Genomic DNA, 18,535 nt, shown 5'->3' with positions numbered 1-18,535 from the left:
ATGCTCCCGCTTTGCAACCACCATGGGGGAGTCTGCTGCTCTACTTCCCCTGCAACTTACATGTCTCTCTAGGCTGCCGTTCATCACACCCTTCTGATCTTAAGCTTCCTGCACAATCACTGTCTACTAGATCTAGCCTGTAGGTAAGGACAAACATACATAGGTGGTTTCAGTGCCAGATCAGCCTTCCCTCTGAGGTCCCTCTACCTGCTGGTTTTAACTAGTTTGGCTGCCATCAAAAATCCAATTTCCCCGATAGACATGTAGTGATGACTACTTGCTCTACCACCTTGGGAGATGGGCCAAAACATCTGTTCACTTTCAGATATTACTTGCTTTTTCTTGCCTTAGGGACTAGTCCCTGATCCTTTGAAGCTGCACCCTTTTCTGTGTCATCTGCAACCTCACAGCCATTCTTCTTTATCCACTTAATGTTGTCATCTGACCCTTTCTTTTCTTCCCAGGCCAATCTGGCACTCACTCACTTGAGCTGAGTAAGTGTTGGTAAAGAGAACGTGGTCTGACCCATCACTCCGTCACTCTCTTACCAGTTCTTGTTACGTCCTTGCCTGTTGCCCATCTGTGGCATCTGCTCAGAAAAATTACATCCCATCCTATCTATCCTCTCTCCCCTTCTACACCCAGAGGTAACATGTAACTGTGTTTATGGGACTGACACTCAGCTCTTGCACTTGTTGCTTGGCTGACCTGTAGTCCCCAGTCCTGTCCTTGTCATGCACATTCATTCACATGGCCCTTTATCAGACCTGTTTCTCCAGCCCGAGGCTCTCAACTGCCTTCCCTTGTTTTTTAGCAAGTATGTTCACTCTGTTTTCATCAAGGAAAAGACCATTGGACACACCTCCTCATCTAAAGGAAGTGTTGTCCTCCCACCCCAGCCCATATAGGTTTTTTTTTCTTCCCCACCTTAGGCTGCCTGCTCTATTTTAAAAGCTTTTGATTGGTAAACGTCTCAGGCTCCAACCCAGACTCTAGCAAAGAGATCTGCAGTCTCTCCTCTGGTCTGGCTCCCATCCCATGTCTTTGTGCCCACTGTTGAGTTTCAAAGGCAGACAGTTTCTGAAATCTGGAGCCTTTCCTGCTCTCTCCTTGTTTGCTTCCTTCATCATAGTGGTAATTTTTGAAAGCCTTACATCCATGTTCATTGTTCTCACTCCCCGCTTATCACCTAACCAAAGACTGTTTCCACACCCTTCAGTCACCACTTTATTGCCAAGTCCAAGTTATGTCTTGGTTATGTGCCTGTCATAGTTGTCCACTAAATGACCTTTACCCTTTTGTCTGTGCTTCCCTTTAAACCTTGTCTTTGACTCCTTGGCTTTCAGGCAAGCAGGGCCTAGAAAGGGGCAGTGGGGCCACCATCTTCTCCATATTTCTCACCTACCTCTCTGACCTCTTTCTCCTTTGAGTTCTTGTCCCTCACCTAGACTTTGCGGAGCACATTTCTCTAGGAAAGAGAAGCTGTCTAATTAGTATTTTTACCCTGTACTTGACATTGGCATCTCTGCTAACTAGTGGTCCTCTTTAGGGACATCCTGCAGGTACCTCAAACTCAGTATGTCACAAAAGAGGCCTGCCTTTTCTTCTTCATTATTTGTTCAGTAAAGGGGACCACTTCACCCTGTTGCCTGACCTTGAACACTGGCCACTGTCATGGGAAAGTGCATTGTGACTGAAAGCAGTGAGCCTTGGAATTGAACTTCAGTTTGAAGCTCAGCTTGATCACACTTGCTGTATGACCTTGGGCAAATCACTTAATCTCTAAGCCTCAGTTTTTCCATCTATAAAATGAGAATGACAGGAACCTAGGTCATAGATTGTTGTGAGGATGAAATGAAATGATGCACGGAAAGTTGGGCAGAAGCCTGGCACGTGGGTGCTGGGTTTATGGGGGCCTCTGTAGCAACTGTAGCAGTGGGTAATGTTTTCTGGACATGTGTCATTTTACCCTCCTGCCTAACCCCAAAAATCCTTCTCCATGATAATTGCTCACCCCCAGCTCAAACCAGTCCACTTTTCTCCACCCACAGCATCTGCTTTTTAGAGCCTTTGGTTGGTAAGCACCGACTGCCTCAGACTCAGACCCAGACTTCTGTACAACCTGCAGTGCTCCTTAGGATCCAGCCGTACTTTTTAACCTTTTAGGTGTCTTTCTCCTAGACACCACACTTCTGGTAAAAACAAAACTGTACCTCTGCATAGTTTTTGCTTCCTGTTGATGTGCTTTTCCATTTTCCCTGATTTTACTAGTTCCTTCCACCTAGAATGCATTTATCGCATTTTTTTTCAGGATAATTGCACGTACCCTTCATTAGTGCTCCAGGAACTCTCAGATGACCCGGGCTGAGTTAAAAGCACCTTGTCCTCTCTGCCCTGTAGCATCTGACGCTGTCACTCTGAATTAAGCAGTCCATTTGTGTTTCTTTTCCTTGACTGACTGAAGCTGGGAAACAGAGACCATGTATGTGTCTTGTATCCAGTTGCATCCGCAGAGCTTAGCCCACTGCCTTACAGTCAATGAGCAAATAAAACTAAAAAATCTGGAACTTCGCAATCATCCCTGTTGCCCTGTCCTGATTTTGCCACTTACTAGCCACCTAACCTTGAACCAATTTTGTATTCTTGCCCAAGTTTAAGTTCACATCTGTAAATTTGGCAATATGATGCAACAAGGGCAGCGGTGGGGGTTAAAAAATGACTTGCTGGGCTGGAGAGATGGCTCAGCGGTTAAGAGCACTAACTGCTCTTCCAGAGGTCCTGAGTTCAATTCCCAGCAACCACATGGTGGCTCACAGCCATCTGTAATGAGATCTGGTGCCCTCTTCTGGCCAGCAGACATACACACAGACAGAACACTGTATACATAATAAATAAATAAATCTTTAAAAAAAAATGACTTGCTGCACAGAGCCAGGTTTGTGCATGGAGCCACTGCATTTCTGTGCTTTCTCCTTTCGATGCCAGTGTTTGTAATGAGGAGGCGCTGTTCACGCCAGTACTTTTCAGACTTTCTGGACATAATAGCAAACATTCTGTGAGCAAGTAAAATCTTCCTTATCCATAACAACCAGAAGCCAGGCTGTGCTGACTCAGGAGACAGGGAGAGCCCATCCCTACAGTCTGCAGTACACTGCTTCGGGCCATGCTGCTCACCTGAGTAGGCAGAGTTCTGGCACATGGGAAGGAGACTTGGCACCAACCCTTATAGTCGTCCTCAGAGCAACTTTTTCTCCTAAATTACAAACTTGGAAGGTAGGGTTCAAAGAGAGGAAGTGATAGGTCCGAGGAACACTAAGGAAAGCTGAGTTTAGGTATTTAGTCAGTGTTCAGAAGAGTTGAGGATACACGCCTGCCCACTGGGCCACGGATCACAATGTTCACATTGATTCTGAGATGATGGGAACTTTTCTCTCTGGTTTATTTCCCTCTGCCTCCCCCTCAGTTTGCAAGGCAGCTGGAAATATGTGAGGTAGTGCCTTGCCATCCAACTCCTAGCTCCCTGTAGAGGCATTCTTAGCCTCTGGTTCCTTAGATTTAGGCAGGCAAATGTGGATAACTAAGCCTACAGACATGATTTCCGTTCTGATTCAAGTCTGCCAAAGATAATTTACAGGACCCAATTTCTTGGGACTGAGGCCTCCCAGTCTTCACCCAAGCTCAGGGGCTGCTTTAATCTTGTTATTAGGGTCCTGTCACTGATCATGGTATGCTATCGGATACTTTAGATGTGGACTTGGACATATGGAACTGACTGAGCAGTGAGAGACTTTTTTTTAAGACTTATTCATTTTATGGCTATAAGTGCTCTATCTGCATGTACACCTTTATGACAGAAGAGGACATCAGACCCTACTACAGATGGTTGTGAACCACCATGTGGTTGCTGGGAATTGAACTCAGGACCTCTGGAAGAATAGCCAGTGCTCTTATCCACTGAGCCATCTCTCGAGCCCAGTGAGAGAGACCTTTTTAAGAGATGTCCCTCTTCATTAATACAGCACCAGTCAGCCACTCAGAGCCTCTCAGTTCCTACATCTTATTTCCTTTAAGACTGCATAATAATAACACATTTTCCCTGATAACTACAGAATCGAAGAGACTGCCTGTCCATAGTCATGCATCCCTACTTTGTTTTTTATCCCAGACTTAGTCTCAACTTTGCAGAGGAGTCCCTTGGGGCCTAACTGGGGAGTGAGTGGATTACTCCAGCTCATGCTCACTCTTGCCTAGGAAGCAGATCCTATCCTTTTTAGGCCCAGAACTGACACAGGCTCATGATGAATAAACTCAAAACCCTATCCTCGGGACCTTATTTGTACTTCACCCCAAAACTTGATATTGTCTGGTTTCATTGCCCCTCATTCCTGCAGGGTTGGGGACCATGTGGAGATCGCAAGTCTCTGCCTTCAGCAAGTGATTGGCAAAGCTAGGTCCCAGGCTGATGTGTCAGGTGTCACATTGTACCTGATCACTGGCAGACCTCTGTTGAAACTGCCTCTTCTATTGGCAGGAAAAAGAGAAGGCCCGGTTGGCAACAGGCACTCTGAAGCAGGTGAATCGTGTTTCTGGAAGCCAGGAGCTAAGGCCTGCCCAGGAGAGGCTCCTAGAGTGGCCTGACCAGGAACTGGACCGGGTCAATAACTTCTTGAGCAGCCGCTTGCAGGAGATCAAGAGCACCGTCAAAGACTCCCTCTGTGCCAGCTTCAGCATGTGTGAGCTCAACCTGGATAGCAGTGGCTTTAAGGAGGAGGGGACTGTGGAACCTCAGTCCCAGACTCTAACCCCTTCAGACCTCAATGGCTCTTCTGAGCAACAGCCTGATATCAACCTTGACCTGTCCCCTTTGACTTTAGGCTCCCTTCAGAGCCACACATTACAAGCTCCAAGTGAGCCAGTTATACCATGGGCAGAAAGAAAAGCCCCTCACCCAGCATGGACAGAGGTACGGGGTCCCCCTCCTGGTACCCCTGAGAATGGGCTCGTGAGACGACTCAACACTGTGCCCAACTTGTCCCGGGTGATCTGGGTCAAGACACCAAAGGCAGGCAACCTAAGCTCTGAGGAAAGTTCGAAGGAAGTTCCCAGTTGCAAGCAGGAGCCAGTTGAGCCTGTGGCCACAAGTGGGAAGCAAAGAAAGAGCAAGAGACAGGGAAGTCAAGCAAAGAAGAGTGAGGCTGGTTCGGCCTCCTGGCCTCCAGGCAACCTAGAGGCGCCCAGTGCCAAGAGCCAGACATCTAGCTCCAAGCAGCCAGGCAAGGCCCCAGAGCCTGCCAAAGTGGGTAATTGTGCAGAACCTGGAGAGGGCAGCCGGGGGAGCCGACCAGGACCAAGTTGGACTGACAACCCCAAAACTGAGAAGAAGGGTAGTTCCTGGCAGAACTGGCCAGGTGAGGCCAAGGCACGGACTCTGGAGCAGGAATCTGTGCAGACCCCAGGCCCAGCAAGGCCACAGAGCTTGTCCCAGGGCAAAGGCCGCAGCCGCCGGAGCCGCAAGCAGGAGAAGTCAGCCTCCTCCTTGGGTGAGTGCACCAGGAACCAAGTGGCTGAACCCCCACCCCAACCAAGCCACGGGGTGGAGGGCAGTCCCCGTGTATGGGCAGCACTGCCCCCAGCATGACCCCAGAGGCCTGGCCATGGGCACTGAGCCCTCCTGGCTGTGTCTTCCTAGACGATGTGTTCCTGCCCAAGGACATGGATGGGGTGGAGATGGATGAGACAGACCGCGAGGTGGAGTATTTCAAGAGGTAGGTGTATGCTTCCTGCTTCTCCCCAGTGTCCATGTCCGAGCCCCATGTTGTATCTCAGGCCTACGAAAGTCCATGGGGGTCCTCACCACCCTTCCAGGCCCTCCATGTAGCCTGAACTCAGGTAGCCACTTGGCAAGACCTAGCATCTGAGAAGGTGCAAGGCATAAGGAGAAGGAGCCATGTTGGGATGAAAAACTAGAACTTTTTCCAGCTTTACATATTTTTATTTCTTGCTCATTTCAGACAGGGTTTTAGTGTAGCCCTAGCTGCCCTAGAACTCATTATGTAAACTAGGCAAGCCTCAAACTCCCAGAGATCACCTTCTCTGATTCCCAAGTGCTGGGGTTTTATTTGTACTTCTAGTGGGTCAGGATCTAGGAACAGTCTAGACAAGCAGAGATTCAGAAATACACAGCCCACTGATTGGTGCTGGTGGAGGCATAAAGGCATGACGGGGACACTGTTGGGGAGTGGGGGGTGTGTGTGCCTTCACACCAACCTGGAAGTTGAGGAGGCCTTTCTGGGAAAGGTGAATAAGATTGAGCTGAGCTCACCAGGTAAAATGACAGCCATAGGGCAATGTGTACAAAAGTCTGAGGGTAAAAACCATCTCAGTCCTGTGAGGGTAGGGTAGAGATGATGGACAGTTTGTGTCTCACAGCTCAGTCCAGCGAGGGTAAGGTAGAGATGATGGACAGTTTGTGTCTCACAGCAGTTGTCTTCATGCATTGTCCCCTGGCCTTGTGCTCAGTTTTCAAGCCAATGAGGTTCTCATGCCTGTCAAACCCAAACACCTGGAAGTTGCTGTGCCTGTTGAGAGCCAGGCCTCAAATTCATGGCAGTCCCGAGGTGCTGGGATTATAGTATACATTAGCATTCTGGACTTGCAGCTGGTTTCTTAGTGAATGGGACATATTTTGTGTAGTGGTGGGGTCCAGTGAGAACAGGAGAGAACTTCTTACTGTGTTTTATCCATATTTCCTAAACCCAATAGGTTCTGTTTGGATTCTGCAAAGCAAACTCGTCAGAAAGTTGCTGTGAACTGGACCAACTTCAGCCTCAAGAAAACCACTCCTAGCACAGCTCAGTGAGGCAGAGACCTCAGCTGGTACTTGGCACCCTGTTCTTCCCATGACACGCCACTTTCTGTGCCCCTCTAAGCCATTCTGATTTCTGTGTCTGGGGAGGAGGACTTAAGGCTTGCTGTCCCTCACTCTTCACCCCTATAGCAACCATATATCCAGGCTCAGTGACTGATGATCTGCACCCTGTCTTTTTCTGTGTGTCTGCTCACCCAAGGCCTCTGTTCTCCATCACACCTCCCTGGTCGGGCCCTCCCTGAATCTTGCTGCTGCTTCTCCTGAAGGTCTGCTTCTTAGGATGGCATCACTGGGGCTCAGCCTCCCTCCCACAGCCTCCAGGCAGCAGTAGACTTAACAGAGTTGCACTATGCGTGGGCATTGGGCTTTAGTCCCATTTGCTTCCTCAGTGCAGACTGAATGTCAGCCACTTTAAGCATTAGAAGAGACCATCCCCAAGGGAACAGTGAGGGCAGGTGAGCTGAGCAAGACCTTCTAGGTCATTGCTAATATTGGAGGTGTTAGGGAGGGTTCTTCCCCAGTAGGGCATGTTCCCTGAGGAACTAGTAGCTAAGCTGTTTTTGGGAAGAAACTGACTTTCCCTCCAGACACCTGCACAAATCCATTTATCTGAACTGTTTATATATTGGATAATGTTTTCGGGCTATGTGCCCAAAACTGGAACTTTACTGCAGAAGATCTAGGCAGTTTGTACACTGTATTAAGGCCCAAGGCTATTCAGGTTCGTGTCTTTTTTTTTCCTTAAAGATTTGTTTATTTATTATGTGTAGTGTTCTGCTGCATGTATGACTGCATGACAGAAGAGGGTACCAGATCTCATTACAGATGGTTGTGATCTACCATGTGGTTGCTTGGAATCAAATTCAGGACCTCTGGAAGAGCAACTAGTGCTCTTAATCTCTAAGCCATTTTTCCAGCCTGCCTTTTTTTTTAGTAATTTATTTTTATGTGCATTGGTGTTTTGCCTTTATGTATGCCTATGAGAAGGTGTCAGATACAATTGTTACAAGCTACCATGTGGATATTAGGAAGTGAACACGGTTCCTTTGGGAGAGCAGCCTGCTCTTTATATCTGAGCCATCTTTCCAGCCCCACAGTTCCATGTATTAATCTTGTGCTGTGTAATTGTATCAGGTCTTTTTGTCTGACCACTACATAGCTGCCCTGGCTACAGTGGGAGGCTTGGACAGGTGGCCTGATCCCTATATGGGGACTCTTGAGGTCCCCATCTGTCTCTATGTTCCTTTGCGCTTTAAAAACTTCTTCTTGGGGGTGAAGTGGTGAGCTTCCTGAACCCTGAACAACTCCTCAGGGCAGTACAGGGGCCTGAAGTCTACAGAGTTGAGGCCCCTGTGTCATGCACAGGCTGCCTCCCAAGTTACATTGTTCTCTCCAGAATCGCCTCAGGCTCCCTGTGCCACACCAGGATAACCACACCCCAAGGGCATCCTCTAAGGCTAAAGCACCCTCTTACCTTTCTTCCCCACCACCACAAGAACACAGAATAGCAAAGACCCCAGGCATTTATCTGTTGCCCCTATGGAAAGCAAAAGGTCACACCTTCTCACTAAACCCACATTTCACTGGTTTTCTAGGAAACCTAATCCAGCCATCTTCTGCTTTGGCTAATCTCTTCCAAGATCCCACCCTCATAGTGCACTTCCTTGAGTCTCCCCATCATCTTCAGGCAGTATAGGAGCCTGCAGTGCTGGCAGGCTCAGGACCCAGCCCAGGCTGTCTCCTTGGAACCTGAGGAGTCTGAACTCGCCTCCACCAGTATATGAGTGAGAAAACCAGCAACCAAGCTCTCACTCAGCCCTGACCTTGACAGATGTGCTGTAGGTTTGGTTTCTCAAAGATTGTCCCATATGTTGACAGAACCTCAGGATAGTTTTAAATTTCATTTTCCACTGGAAATTTTCAAATCTCCATTCGGGAAGTCTACTGTTTGTTTTCAGTCCAAGAAACAAAAGTAAAACTTATTACCACCTCAGAGCCAGAGAGCCAGCAGGGGTCTGGGCCTAGGCTGGTGCTGTGATCCACTCCCAACCCAGAGCCAGCAGGGCAGGCTGGGGCGAGGATGGGGAGAGGTGGGGTTGGAGCTGGTTCTCACTGTGATTCTGCCATTTTTTCTCCCTCAGCCCTGCCAGGTCGACTTCAGGTCATCTCAAGGCCCCACTCAAGCTGCAGATGTAGTTTCTCCTCCTCCTTCCACCTGACTTGACCCTCCCTGCTCCCACCACCTTGACCAACCAAAAGCGGAACGGATGCCATGCTGTGCGGGGCCTTTCAGGACCTCAGCAGAGCTGCTTCCTGGTGCTATGCAGCCTTGACACTCAGAGCCCAGGGATGGGCTGGCCTGTGAGCCAAGGGCTGATGGGACTGCTGGCCCAACACTGCTCTCTTTGTGTTTGATTTTGTTTGTTTTGTTTTTTTTAATTCTTTACTTTTGATACTGTGAATATCTTTCATGTGGAAAGATAAAGCAACATTTGAACACAGAATTTAGTGTGATGGTGATTTGCTGGTCTGAATGGGGAGTGGTGGGATGTGTGTACTCAGACACAGAGGCCTGAGTCTGTCTTGGCCACCATTATGGAGCTGTCCTCTGTATAAACAGTCATATTTTCACTTAACCCTTAAGAGTCCTCCAAACATCCTCAATGGGACTGATAGTCCAATTTAAAGACGAGGAAACCAAGACAGTAAAGTAACTACTGAAGAGTCTAGTTAAGTGTGCTAAGTACAAGTCTGTGGCTCCCCTGTCCCAGCCCTTCCTTCTATTGGGAGGACCCAGGTACATGAGCCTGGAGCACTATATGGGCTGAATAGTTCAACAATGACTGCCTCTCTAGACATTGGAGAGGCTGAGAACCCAGTAACTGTTCAGTCCATGAAGCCATTCCAGTCTAGTGCTGAAGACCTGGAGGATTCCTGGAGAGCCAATTGATCTTTAATTCTTTTTACTAATTTTTATTTATGTGTATGGGTGTTTTGTCCACGTGTATGTTTGTGTGCCACATGAATACAGTGCCTGTGGAGGCCAGAGGAAGGCATTGAATTCCCTGGGACTGAAGTTACAGTTGGTTGTAAGCTGCCATGTGGACACTGGGAATTGAACCTGGGTCCTCTGAAGCATAGACAGTGCTTTTAACTGATGAGTCATCTCTGCAGCCCCCAGGAGAGACCTGATTTTTAGTCCACGTCGGAAGGCAGAAGCTAGGCTTTGACTAGCCTATGAGGGGAAAACCAACAGGTAGAAAGCTTTTCCCTTGGATCTCCTTATGTCCAGACTCTCACCTAGGAAATGGAGGAGGATCTTCACTCCTCAGTAAATTCTTCCTGGAAATGCCCTTACAGACCCACCCAGAGGTATGTCTGTTAGTTAATTCCAATATTAAGCCTTGCACTTAGTTTTCCCCTTTCAAGATGGTCATGTGGATGCAGGTTGGATATGGTCTTCCTACTTTAACAGATAATGAACATCTATGAAGTCAAGGAATCCACTTCTATCTTCCCAATTCATATTTAAACATAATAGGTTTGCTTAAAAAACTAACTCACATATGTTATGTCCAAACTGCCCTAGAGTAGTTATTTTCTATTAAATGCAATTCTTTTTTGGTTTTGTAGCCCCAGCTGTCCTGGAACTTGCTATATAGACAGAGAGTTGGCTTCAAACTTGGAGAGATCCTCCTGCCTCTGCCTCTGGAGAGCTGTAATTAAGGTGTGTTCCACCATGGCAGGCCTAAATGTCTTTTTTTTTCTCCTTTAAGATTTATGTGTAATCGCGAGTGTTTTTCTTACACCATGAGCCTAGTGTCCAAGGTCAGTAGAGGACATTTTTATTCCTTGGAACTGGAGGTATAAATGTGTGAGATGCTATGTGGGTGCTGAGAATCAAACCTGTGCTCTCTGCAAGAACAAATGCTCTTAACCCCTGAGCCATCCCTCCCTAAATGCCATTCTTAACTGAGCTTCTTTGGGTAGCACAGTGTCTTGAGGTGTACTCTGCAGGCAAAGAGCCCTTCATAGATGGGCCCTTCCTCTTGTTCACCAGGCCCCATCATGGGACTGGGTGTCAGTTTCCTTCAAAAGAAAGAGAACAGGATACAGACCACAGGCTCACAAATCCTGCCTCTTGGCCAGTACAATCCCAAGGAAGGGAAATCAGGTGAAACCTTTCTCTGTATTTGTTAGCTGTGTTTCTCACAGTTCCAATGGCAACACACCTTTAGTCCCAGAGGCAGGTGGAGCTCAGTAAATTCAAGGCCATCCTAGTCTACAAAGCAAGTTCCAGGACAGTCAGAACTGCTACACAGAGAAATCCTGTCTTGAAAAGAAAAGGAAAAAAAACTTTTTTTCACTGTGTAGTCCCAGCTGGCCTCAAATTTAGAAATCTGCCTTGCCAAGAGTGTTGGAATTAAAGGCGTGCCCCACCACATCTGGCTTTTTTTTCTTTTAATCCCTGCTCATCCTTTACCTCCTACAAGAGAAGCCTTTTGCCTTGAATATCTTGAAAATCTATTTGCATTGTCTTTGTGGGATTCCATGCTAGGTATTGTGGCACACACAACCCAGCACTCCTGAGGGCAGCTTTCGCTAGAAAAACAAATCCTTATAGTCTTCACACCGCGTCCTGTCCCTCTGCTCCCTCTCTGGCACTACTATACGGAGATCAGTGCCCCCATGGCAGATCCAGGGCTTAGGAAGGGGCAGCCAGCTCCAACTCTATCATTCCTCCTTCGAGTGAAGTAGGACTCATGACATCCTGAGCCCAGTCTCCTTTCCCCTACCTCACTCCAGCCTTAGAGATCTCTGTACCCTGAGGAATTTGTGTACTTCCTCTACATACTCAGCCCCCTTCCTGCTCTCCTGGTGGTGATTCCTTCACTTCCGGGGAAGCCCTGAGCCAGTCACTCTGAGATTTATGTCATTGACATTAGGGCTTCGGTAACACTGACTGCCAGGTCTTTAACCCCTGCACTCAGGAGGCAGAGGCAGATGGATCTGTGAGTTCCAGGACAGTCAGGGCTTCACAGAGAAGCCCTATCTCAAAAACAAACAAACTCACCGTGACCATTATTTTATTTCCGACCCCTAGGATGAGGAGTTTCGTCTACTCTGGCGACTCTGGCATCCCCGGGAACCGCTCTTGCAGGGCGGGAACTCATGGCCACCAGAGGGAGCAGCATTCTCCCCGGGCGCATGCGGGGAAGAACGCCTTGATCTGCTGTAGCGGGTTATTTCATGAAACAACTTGAGTCTTCTGCGCATGCCTCAAATCCGTTACCCACAAAGCTTTGCCAGACACATTCAATAGGCTCTTGCGCCCGCCCACAAAAGCGCAGGAGGAAGTTTGTCCCTGAACGCGATCCGGTGCTCATGGTGTTGCTGGGCGACAGCTACAGTTTTTTCCCCGTCTGATTGGAGCTCACAGGAGGTGTTCCACCCCCCCTCCCCCGGCATTGCGCATGTGTGCGACCAACGATGGAGGAGTCGGAACCCGAGCGGAAGGTGGGGATGAGGCTGGGTTCACGCGAGGGGGATCGGGCAGGGGGAGGGGCCGCGGGCTGACTCGGGTCTCTGCAGCGGGCTCGCGCGGATGAGGCGGCCGCGGGAGGGAGCCGCTCCGAAGATGAGGATGAAGACGACGAGGACTACGTACCCTACGTGCCGTTGCGGCAGCGCCGGCAGCTACTGGTAAGGGGCCGCTTTCCAGGGGCAACGGGGGGCGTGTCAGCGGGAGGGGGAAACTTTGGGACGCGGTTCTGAGACAGACGAGGGACTGGGGAACCTGTCTGAGTTCCGGACAGACGTGCGCTTCCGTGCACACAATCCCCTTCCCGGAAAGAGCCAGGGACCTGGCGCCCACCCTCCCGGTGCTATGTCCCCCACCTACCGAGTCTTGGGCTTGACTCTGAGGAACACTGGTGGGACTTCAGCTCCAGAAGCTGCTGCAGCGAAGACGCAAGGGAGCTGCGGAGGAAGAGCAGCAGGACAGTGGCAGTGAGCCCCGAGGAGATGAGGACGACATCCCGTTGGGTCCTCAGTCCAACGTCAGCCTCCTGGATCAGCACCAGCACCTCAAAGAGAAGGCTGAAGGTGGGTTGAGCAGGAAGGAAAGGAACTGAGCCTGAGGCGCAGTTCTTCTGACTCTCTGACATCTTTGCCTTCTTTTGTCAGCGCGCAAGGAGTCGGCAAAGGAAAAGCAACTAAAGGAAGAAGAAAAGATTCTGGAGAGTGTGGCTGAAGGCCGAGGTAAGATTATAGCTGGTGCAAAGAAGACTGAGCCACCTCCTCCCAACTTCAAGGAATCTGGCCTTTGGGAAGCAGTCACCCATTGAGCTTTGTTTGTCTCCCCAGCTTTGATGTCAGTGAAGGAAATGGCCAAAGGCATCACATACGATGATCCAATCAAAACCAGGTATGTCTTTGTGGCTGAAGACTGGCAGCGATACCCTGAGGCCCAGCTATACCAACAGCCCGTGCTGACCTCTCTTGTGCGCTGCCTACCTATAGTTGGACACCCCCACGTTATGTCCTGAGCATGTCCGAAGAGCGGCATGAGCGTGTTCGGAAGAAGTACCACATCCTGGTAGAGGGAGATGGTATCCCACCACCCATCAAGAGTTTTAAGGAGATGAAGTTTCCTGCCGGTATGTGTGGAGAGGGAGTTGCCATGCTTTTTCAGTAATGCCCCTGAGATTGTGTCCCAGCCCCAGCTGAGCTCAGCAGTGGGCATGGAGATTTCCCTTGGTGGTTGTTGGTGGTGGTCCGTTTCAGGGGAGAAGTCCTTCTGTGACAGAATCTCACTCTGCAGCCCATTCCGACCTCAGATTCAAAGCCGTCCTCCTACTTCACCCCTACCGAATGCTGGTGTTCACATGGTAGACATGACCTGTCACACCCTGTGTGGAGGTGACGAGGTGAAGCCAGGTGTCATCATGGAGTCCTAGTTGTCTCAGAACTTAGTCCAAGTAGGCTCTCTTGAGATCTTGAGAGATCCACTTGCTGTGCCTCCTGCCTTCAGGCTTACAGGTGTGGACACCGCTCCTGGCTAGAGAAAGGGTTTCTTTAGGCTTGTGTGCAGAGGCCTCAGCTGTATATGTTCACTGTATTCTGCTTAGACAGAGCCCTAGTGAGAATGCTGTTAAGCTCAGGTAGATGTGGCTCCAGGAAGCCAGTGGGCATTGCACCTGCTGTTTCATGATCTTAAGCCTCTGTTTCATGACTTGCAACTTAGAGGGAAGAGCTAATTTTACACGAGTCAGGACTTTAGTAAAACATGCATCATTTTTTACAGCCATCCTTCGAGGCCTGAAAAAAAAAGGCATCCTCCACCCAACACCAATTCAGATCCAGGGCATCCCTACCATGTGAGTATGGGGTGTGGACGTGGGGTTCTTGAGGCCTACAGCAGAGAAGCAGTGCCCCTTTGTCTTCACTGGGCCCAATCCTGAAGCTGTCCTCTCCCAACAGTCTGTCTGGCCGGGACATGATTGGCATTGCCTTTACGGGGTCAGGCAAGACACTAGTGTTCACACTGCCCGTCATCATGTTCTGTCTGGAACAAGAGAAGCGATTGCCTTTCTCCAAGCGTGAAGGGCCTTACGGACTCATTATCTGCCCCTCGGTAAGCTAGGCTAGCCTGGGGGCCAGAAGAAGGACTGGGGCTGACTTCTGGTACCAGCCTTGTCCCTGTGTCTTTAGCGAGAGCTGGCCCGACAGACCCATGGCATCCTGGAGTATTATTGCCGTCTGCTGCAGGAGGACAGCTCACCCCTACTGCGCTGTGCTCTCTGCATTGGGGGAATGTCGGTGAAAGAGCAGATGGAGACCATCCGACAGTATGTACAGACACCCTGTCCCACAGGCATTCCCAAAGTGCCCAGAGATGCAAAAGAACCCTTTAGTTTAGCTACCGTATGATCCTCACAGAGTCCCGTGAGTCCAGCCCTTGAGGGAAAACGGGTTGGGGTGGAATGGAAGGATGTGGCTGGGTGTTGTGGGAATGTGGTAGATGGGATGTACCATTCTCTGGGATATAAGAAGTCGAAGACAACTTTATAGGGAAGGTGCTATTTGAATTTCTCAGAGGGGAGTTCATGTAGAAGCTCAGATATTGAAATGTAGGGAATCCAGAAAAATCAGAGCTATTATTCATTGTGATTAACCAAGGAGATTAAGGTACTAATAGGGACCAGACCCCAGCAGTACCTCTATTCCGTTCAGGTAGTGCAATCCCCAACAGATATTTTGTCTGAGGTATCCACAGGCTCAGTGAAGATGTAGGCACAGAAAAGATAACGTCAGCTTACCAGGAAAGTGAACCCAGCGAGGCCAACAAAGGGATGCAGGAATCAGGGGTCTTGGACGCTCAGAACAGCCCTCTTGGGGAAGGTGTTTCAGGATAGGTGCAGGCCAGAAAGGTGCAGCCCCTACCAAATCAGCAGCACATGCTGTCAGTAGGCTAGTACAGGGGACGAGCTGAGAATCAGGGAAGGAAACAGTGCTGTCTGTAGGCTAGCACAGGGGACGAGCTGAGAGCCAGGGAAGGAAACAGCGCTGTCTGTAGGCTAGCACAGGGGACGAGCTGAGAGCCAGGGAAGGAAACAGTGCTGTCTGTAGGCTAGCACGGGGGACGAGCTGAGAGGCAGGGAAGGAAACAGCACTGTCTGTAGGCTAGCACGGGGGACGAATTGAGAGCCAGGGAAGGGAACAGTGACAGCAGAAGGCAAGGTAAGCCTCTTAGCAGGTGATGTGGGGAACCAGGCAGCCCGAACTGCAGGGTTTCTCCCTTCTCAGTGGTGTCCACATGATGGTAGCCACGCCTGGACGCCTCATGGATTTGCTCCAGAAGAAAATGGTCAGCCTGGACATCTGTCGCTACCTGGCCCTGGATGAGGCTGACCGCATGATCGACATGGGCTTTGAGGGTGACATCCGTACCATCTTCTCTTACTTCAAGGTGCCTGACCCCTGCCTCACCCAGGCAGTCCTGCACAGACATGTGCACACTTGACCTGCAGAGGGTCTCTGCTTTTCAGGATCTGTGTCTCAACTGTTCAGCATCCTCAGACCCCATCCCCTGTGTGCCTTCCATCTATCCCTGCATGCCCTTAGCTCAGTGGTTTTCAACCTTCCTAACGCTGCAGCCCGTTAATGCAGTTCCTCATGTCACAGTGACCCCCCAACCATTAAATTATTTTTTTAAAGATTTTATTTAATTTTATTTTATGTGCATTGGTGTTTTGTCTGCGTTCATATCTGTGTGAGGGTGTTGGATCCCCTGGAACTGTAGTTATAAATGGTTGTGAGCTGCCATGTGGGTGTTGGGAATTGAATCCCAGCCCCCGATAAAATTATTTTTGTTGTTACTTCAAAATTGTAATTTTGCTACTGTAATGAATTGTAATATAAATATCTGATATGTAGGTCGTCTGATACATGACCCCCAAAAGGGTCATGTCCCACAGGTTGAGAACCACTGCCTTAGTCCCTGTCCCCACACTTTCTCAGGGCCAGCGGCAGACCCTGCTCTTTAGTGCTACCATGCCAAAGAAGATTCAGAACTTTGCCAAGAGTGCCCTGGTAAAGCCTGTCACCATCAATGTGGGACGTGCTGGAGCCGCCAGCCTGGATGTCATCCAGGTAAACAGGCACTCCCGAGGAGCAGTCTTACCAGTACAGACTGAAGCTAGCCACACTCCCCTGATGTTAACTGAAGAGTCCACCTTCTGACCTTTAGCCAAGGCCATTCTTAGGCTGCCCAGCCCCTCAATGGCAAGAGGTTTCTGGTCACCTAGCCTACACTGGGGACCCAGCTGCAGTGTCAGGGCCATGACTGGTGAGCCTAACCTTGGGATCACCTGACCTGGCCCCTTTGGTGACAGGAGGTAGAATACGTGAAGGAGGAAGCCAAGATGGTATACCTGCTTGAGTGTTTGCAGAAGACACCCCCACCTGTGAGTACAACTGGACTAGGCTGATCCCAGAGTTCCCAGGATGAGAGACAATGGTAGGGATCTATGCTGGGGGACTCAGGGTGATACCCTCTGACTATTTTTGGGGGGGGCGACAGGTGCTCATCTTTGCAGAGAAGAAAGCAGATGTGGATGCCATTCACGAATACCTCCTGCTCAAAGGAGTTGAGGCGGTGGCCATTCATGGGGGCAAAGGTCAGGATGGTTACTTCACTAGCATAGACCTGCTGCCAGGACTCTGTGCCTTCCCATTCCCTGCCCCTGCCCGGCCAGCCTTTGCTACCCCCAACATTCCTACTATAGTTCTGACATACAGCTTACCCACCCTAGACCAGGAAGAGCGGACCAAGGCCATTGAGGCATTCCGGGAAGGCAAGAAGGATGTCTTAGTGGCCACAGATGTGGCCTCCAAAGGCCTGGACTTTCCTGCCATCCAGCATGTCATCAATTATGACATGCCTGAAGAAATCGAGAACTATGGTAGGGAAGCTGGGATATTAATGGGCTGGGCAGGATGAGGCCAGGCGTCCAGGCAGTGGGCTCGAGGCTGTTCCTTTCCTTGCAGTGCACCGGATTGGCCGCACCGGGCGTTCAGGAAACACGGGCATTGCTACCACCTTCATCAACAAGGCCTGTGGTGAGTCAGCACAGCTACCATGGTTCTCCCTTGGGTCCTCCATATGTAGCTATCTGGGTTCTAACTCCAGTTTGGAGTCTGATGGAGCCTGTTACCCTTCTTAGATGAGTCAGTGCTCATGGACCTCAAAGCCTTGTTGCTGGAGGCCAAGCAGAAGGTACCGCCTGTTTTACAAGTGCTGCACTGTGGGGACGAGTCCATGTTGGACATTGGAGGTAAGTGTAGAGCAGGAGCCCCGTCTCCAATGTGAGGCTGGGTAGCTTGGGGCTGGGAAGGCAAGCAGACTGAAGTACCAGGAAACCAGTCCAGGCTGGTAGGGTCAGTCTGGGGTCAAGATCAAGGGCCTGAAACTTGATCCTGTGACCTTGCTAACCCTTCTCTCCACTCCCAGGAGAACGGGGCTGTGCCTTCTGTGGAGGACTTGGCCATCGCATCACTGACTGCCCCAAGCTTGAAGCTATGCAAACCAAGCAGGTCAGCAATATTGGCCGCAAGGACTACCTGGCCCACAGTTCTATGGACTTCTGAGCTGTCTCTTCCCTCCTCTCCCCAAGAGGCATCAGTCACAGGACTCCAGCCAGGCATACACCAGCCCTCAAGACAAGAAGCCAGCTCCCTTGGCCCAGCTGGCCTGGGCAACCCCAGTGTCCCCCAGAATTACTATTTTTGTTCTCTTTTCTCGACTGCCATTAAAGCACAATCCCTTCTATCTCAGATCAGCGCTTCCTCTTTCTCATCCATTTGCCCCCTGGTTCCTGGACAAGCCTCACCCTCTCTCTGCTCCAGTACCATCCTGAGGCAAGACATCAACATTTTCTAGAGTTGCCAGACTTTTATAGAAGGGACTGACTGGCTGCTGTCCCCGTCTGGGGGCTCAGGATACCTGGTCAGGAGTGCCCAAAAACTCAGAGGAGCCACAGTTGGGGGTCATGGGGAAATGATGGTGTCCTTGGTCTCTCTGCCATCTGACACTGCTACTAGTGTCTCCTGTGATCGCTCCAGGGCCTCTGAAGCCTCTGGCTACTCCTCCCAGCCGGGAAGGCT

The 18,535-nt window shown here is 50.0% G+C and overlaps 2 protein-coding genes across 12 annotated transcripts in view; both read left to right on the top strand.

The window, feature by feature from the left end:
- Fam193b (family with sequence similarity 193 member B) overlaps window positions 1-9,372 on the top strand; it is a 34,125-nt gene extending 24,753 nt beyond the window's left edge. For all 11 annotated transcript variants that reach the window (XM_085699599.2, XM_048447749.3, XM_048447747.3 and 8 more), the window contains 4 exons: window positions 4,532-5,540; window positions 5,690-5,765; window positions 6,763-6,876; window positions 9,010-9,372. In XM_085699599.2, the coding sequence (XP_085555725.2) occupies window positions 4,532-5,540; window positions 5,690-5,765; window positions 6,763-6,859 (1,182 nt within the window). In that variant the 3' untranslated portion in view covers window positions 6,860-6,876; window positions 9,010-9,372. The remainder of the gene's footprint in view (window positions 1-4,531; window positions 5,541-5,689; window positions 5,766-6,762; window positions 6,877-9,009) is intronic.
- Window positions 9,373-12,228: 2,856 nt separating this feature from the next.
- Ddx41 (DEAD-box helicase 41) lies at window positions 12,229-18,205 on the top strand. The gene is made up of 17 exons (XM_087896620.1): window positions 12,229-12,385; window positions 12,461-12,571; window positions 12,814-12,973; window positions 13,055-13,129; window positions 13,235-13,295; window positions 13,391-13,527; window positions 14,175-14,247; window positions 14,351-14,504; window positions 14,582-14,718; window positions 15,677-15,839; window positions 16,391-16,522; window positions 16,765-16,836; window positions 16,953-17,049; window positions 17,185-17,334; window positions 17,420-17,491; window positions 17,596-17,706; window positions 17,883-18,205. The coding sequence occupies exons 1-17, from the start codon at window positions 12,359-12,361 to the stop codon at window positions 18,017-18,019; spliced, it is 1,869 nt and encodes a 622-aa protein (XP_087752746.1). The 5' UTR covers window positions 12,229-12,358; the 3' UTR covers window positions 18,020-18,205.
- The last annotated feature ends 330 nt before the right edge of the window (window positions 18,206-18,535 follow it).

This window comes from Myodes glareolus, chromosome 14 (genome assembly GCF_982192425.1).
Source record: "Myodes glareolus chromosome 14, mMyoGla1.1, whole genome shotgun sequence".
NCBI lineage: Eukaryota > Metazoa > Chordata > Mammalia > Rodentia > Cricetidae > Myodes > Myodes glareolus.
Note: the sequence above shows the minus strand (reverse complement) of the source record. Positions and strands in the feature narration are given on the sequence as shown.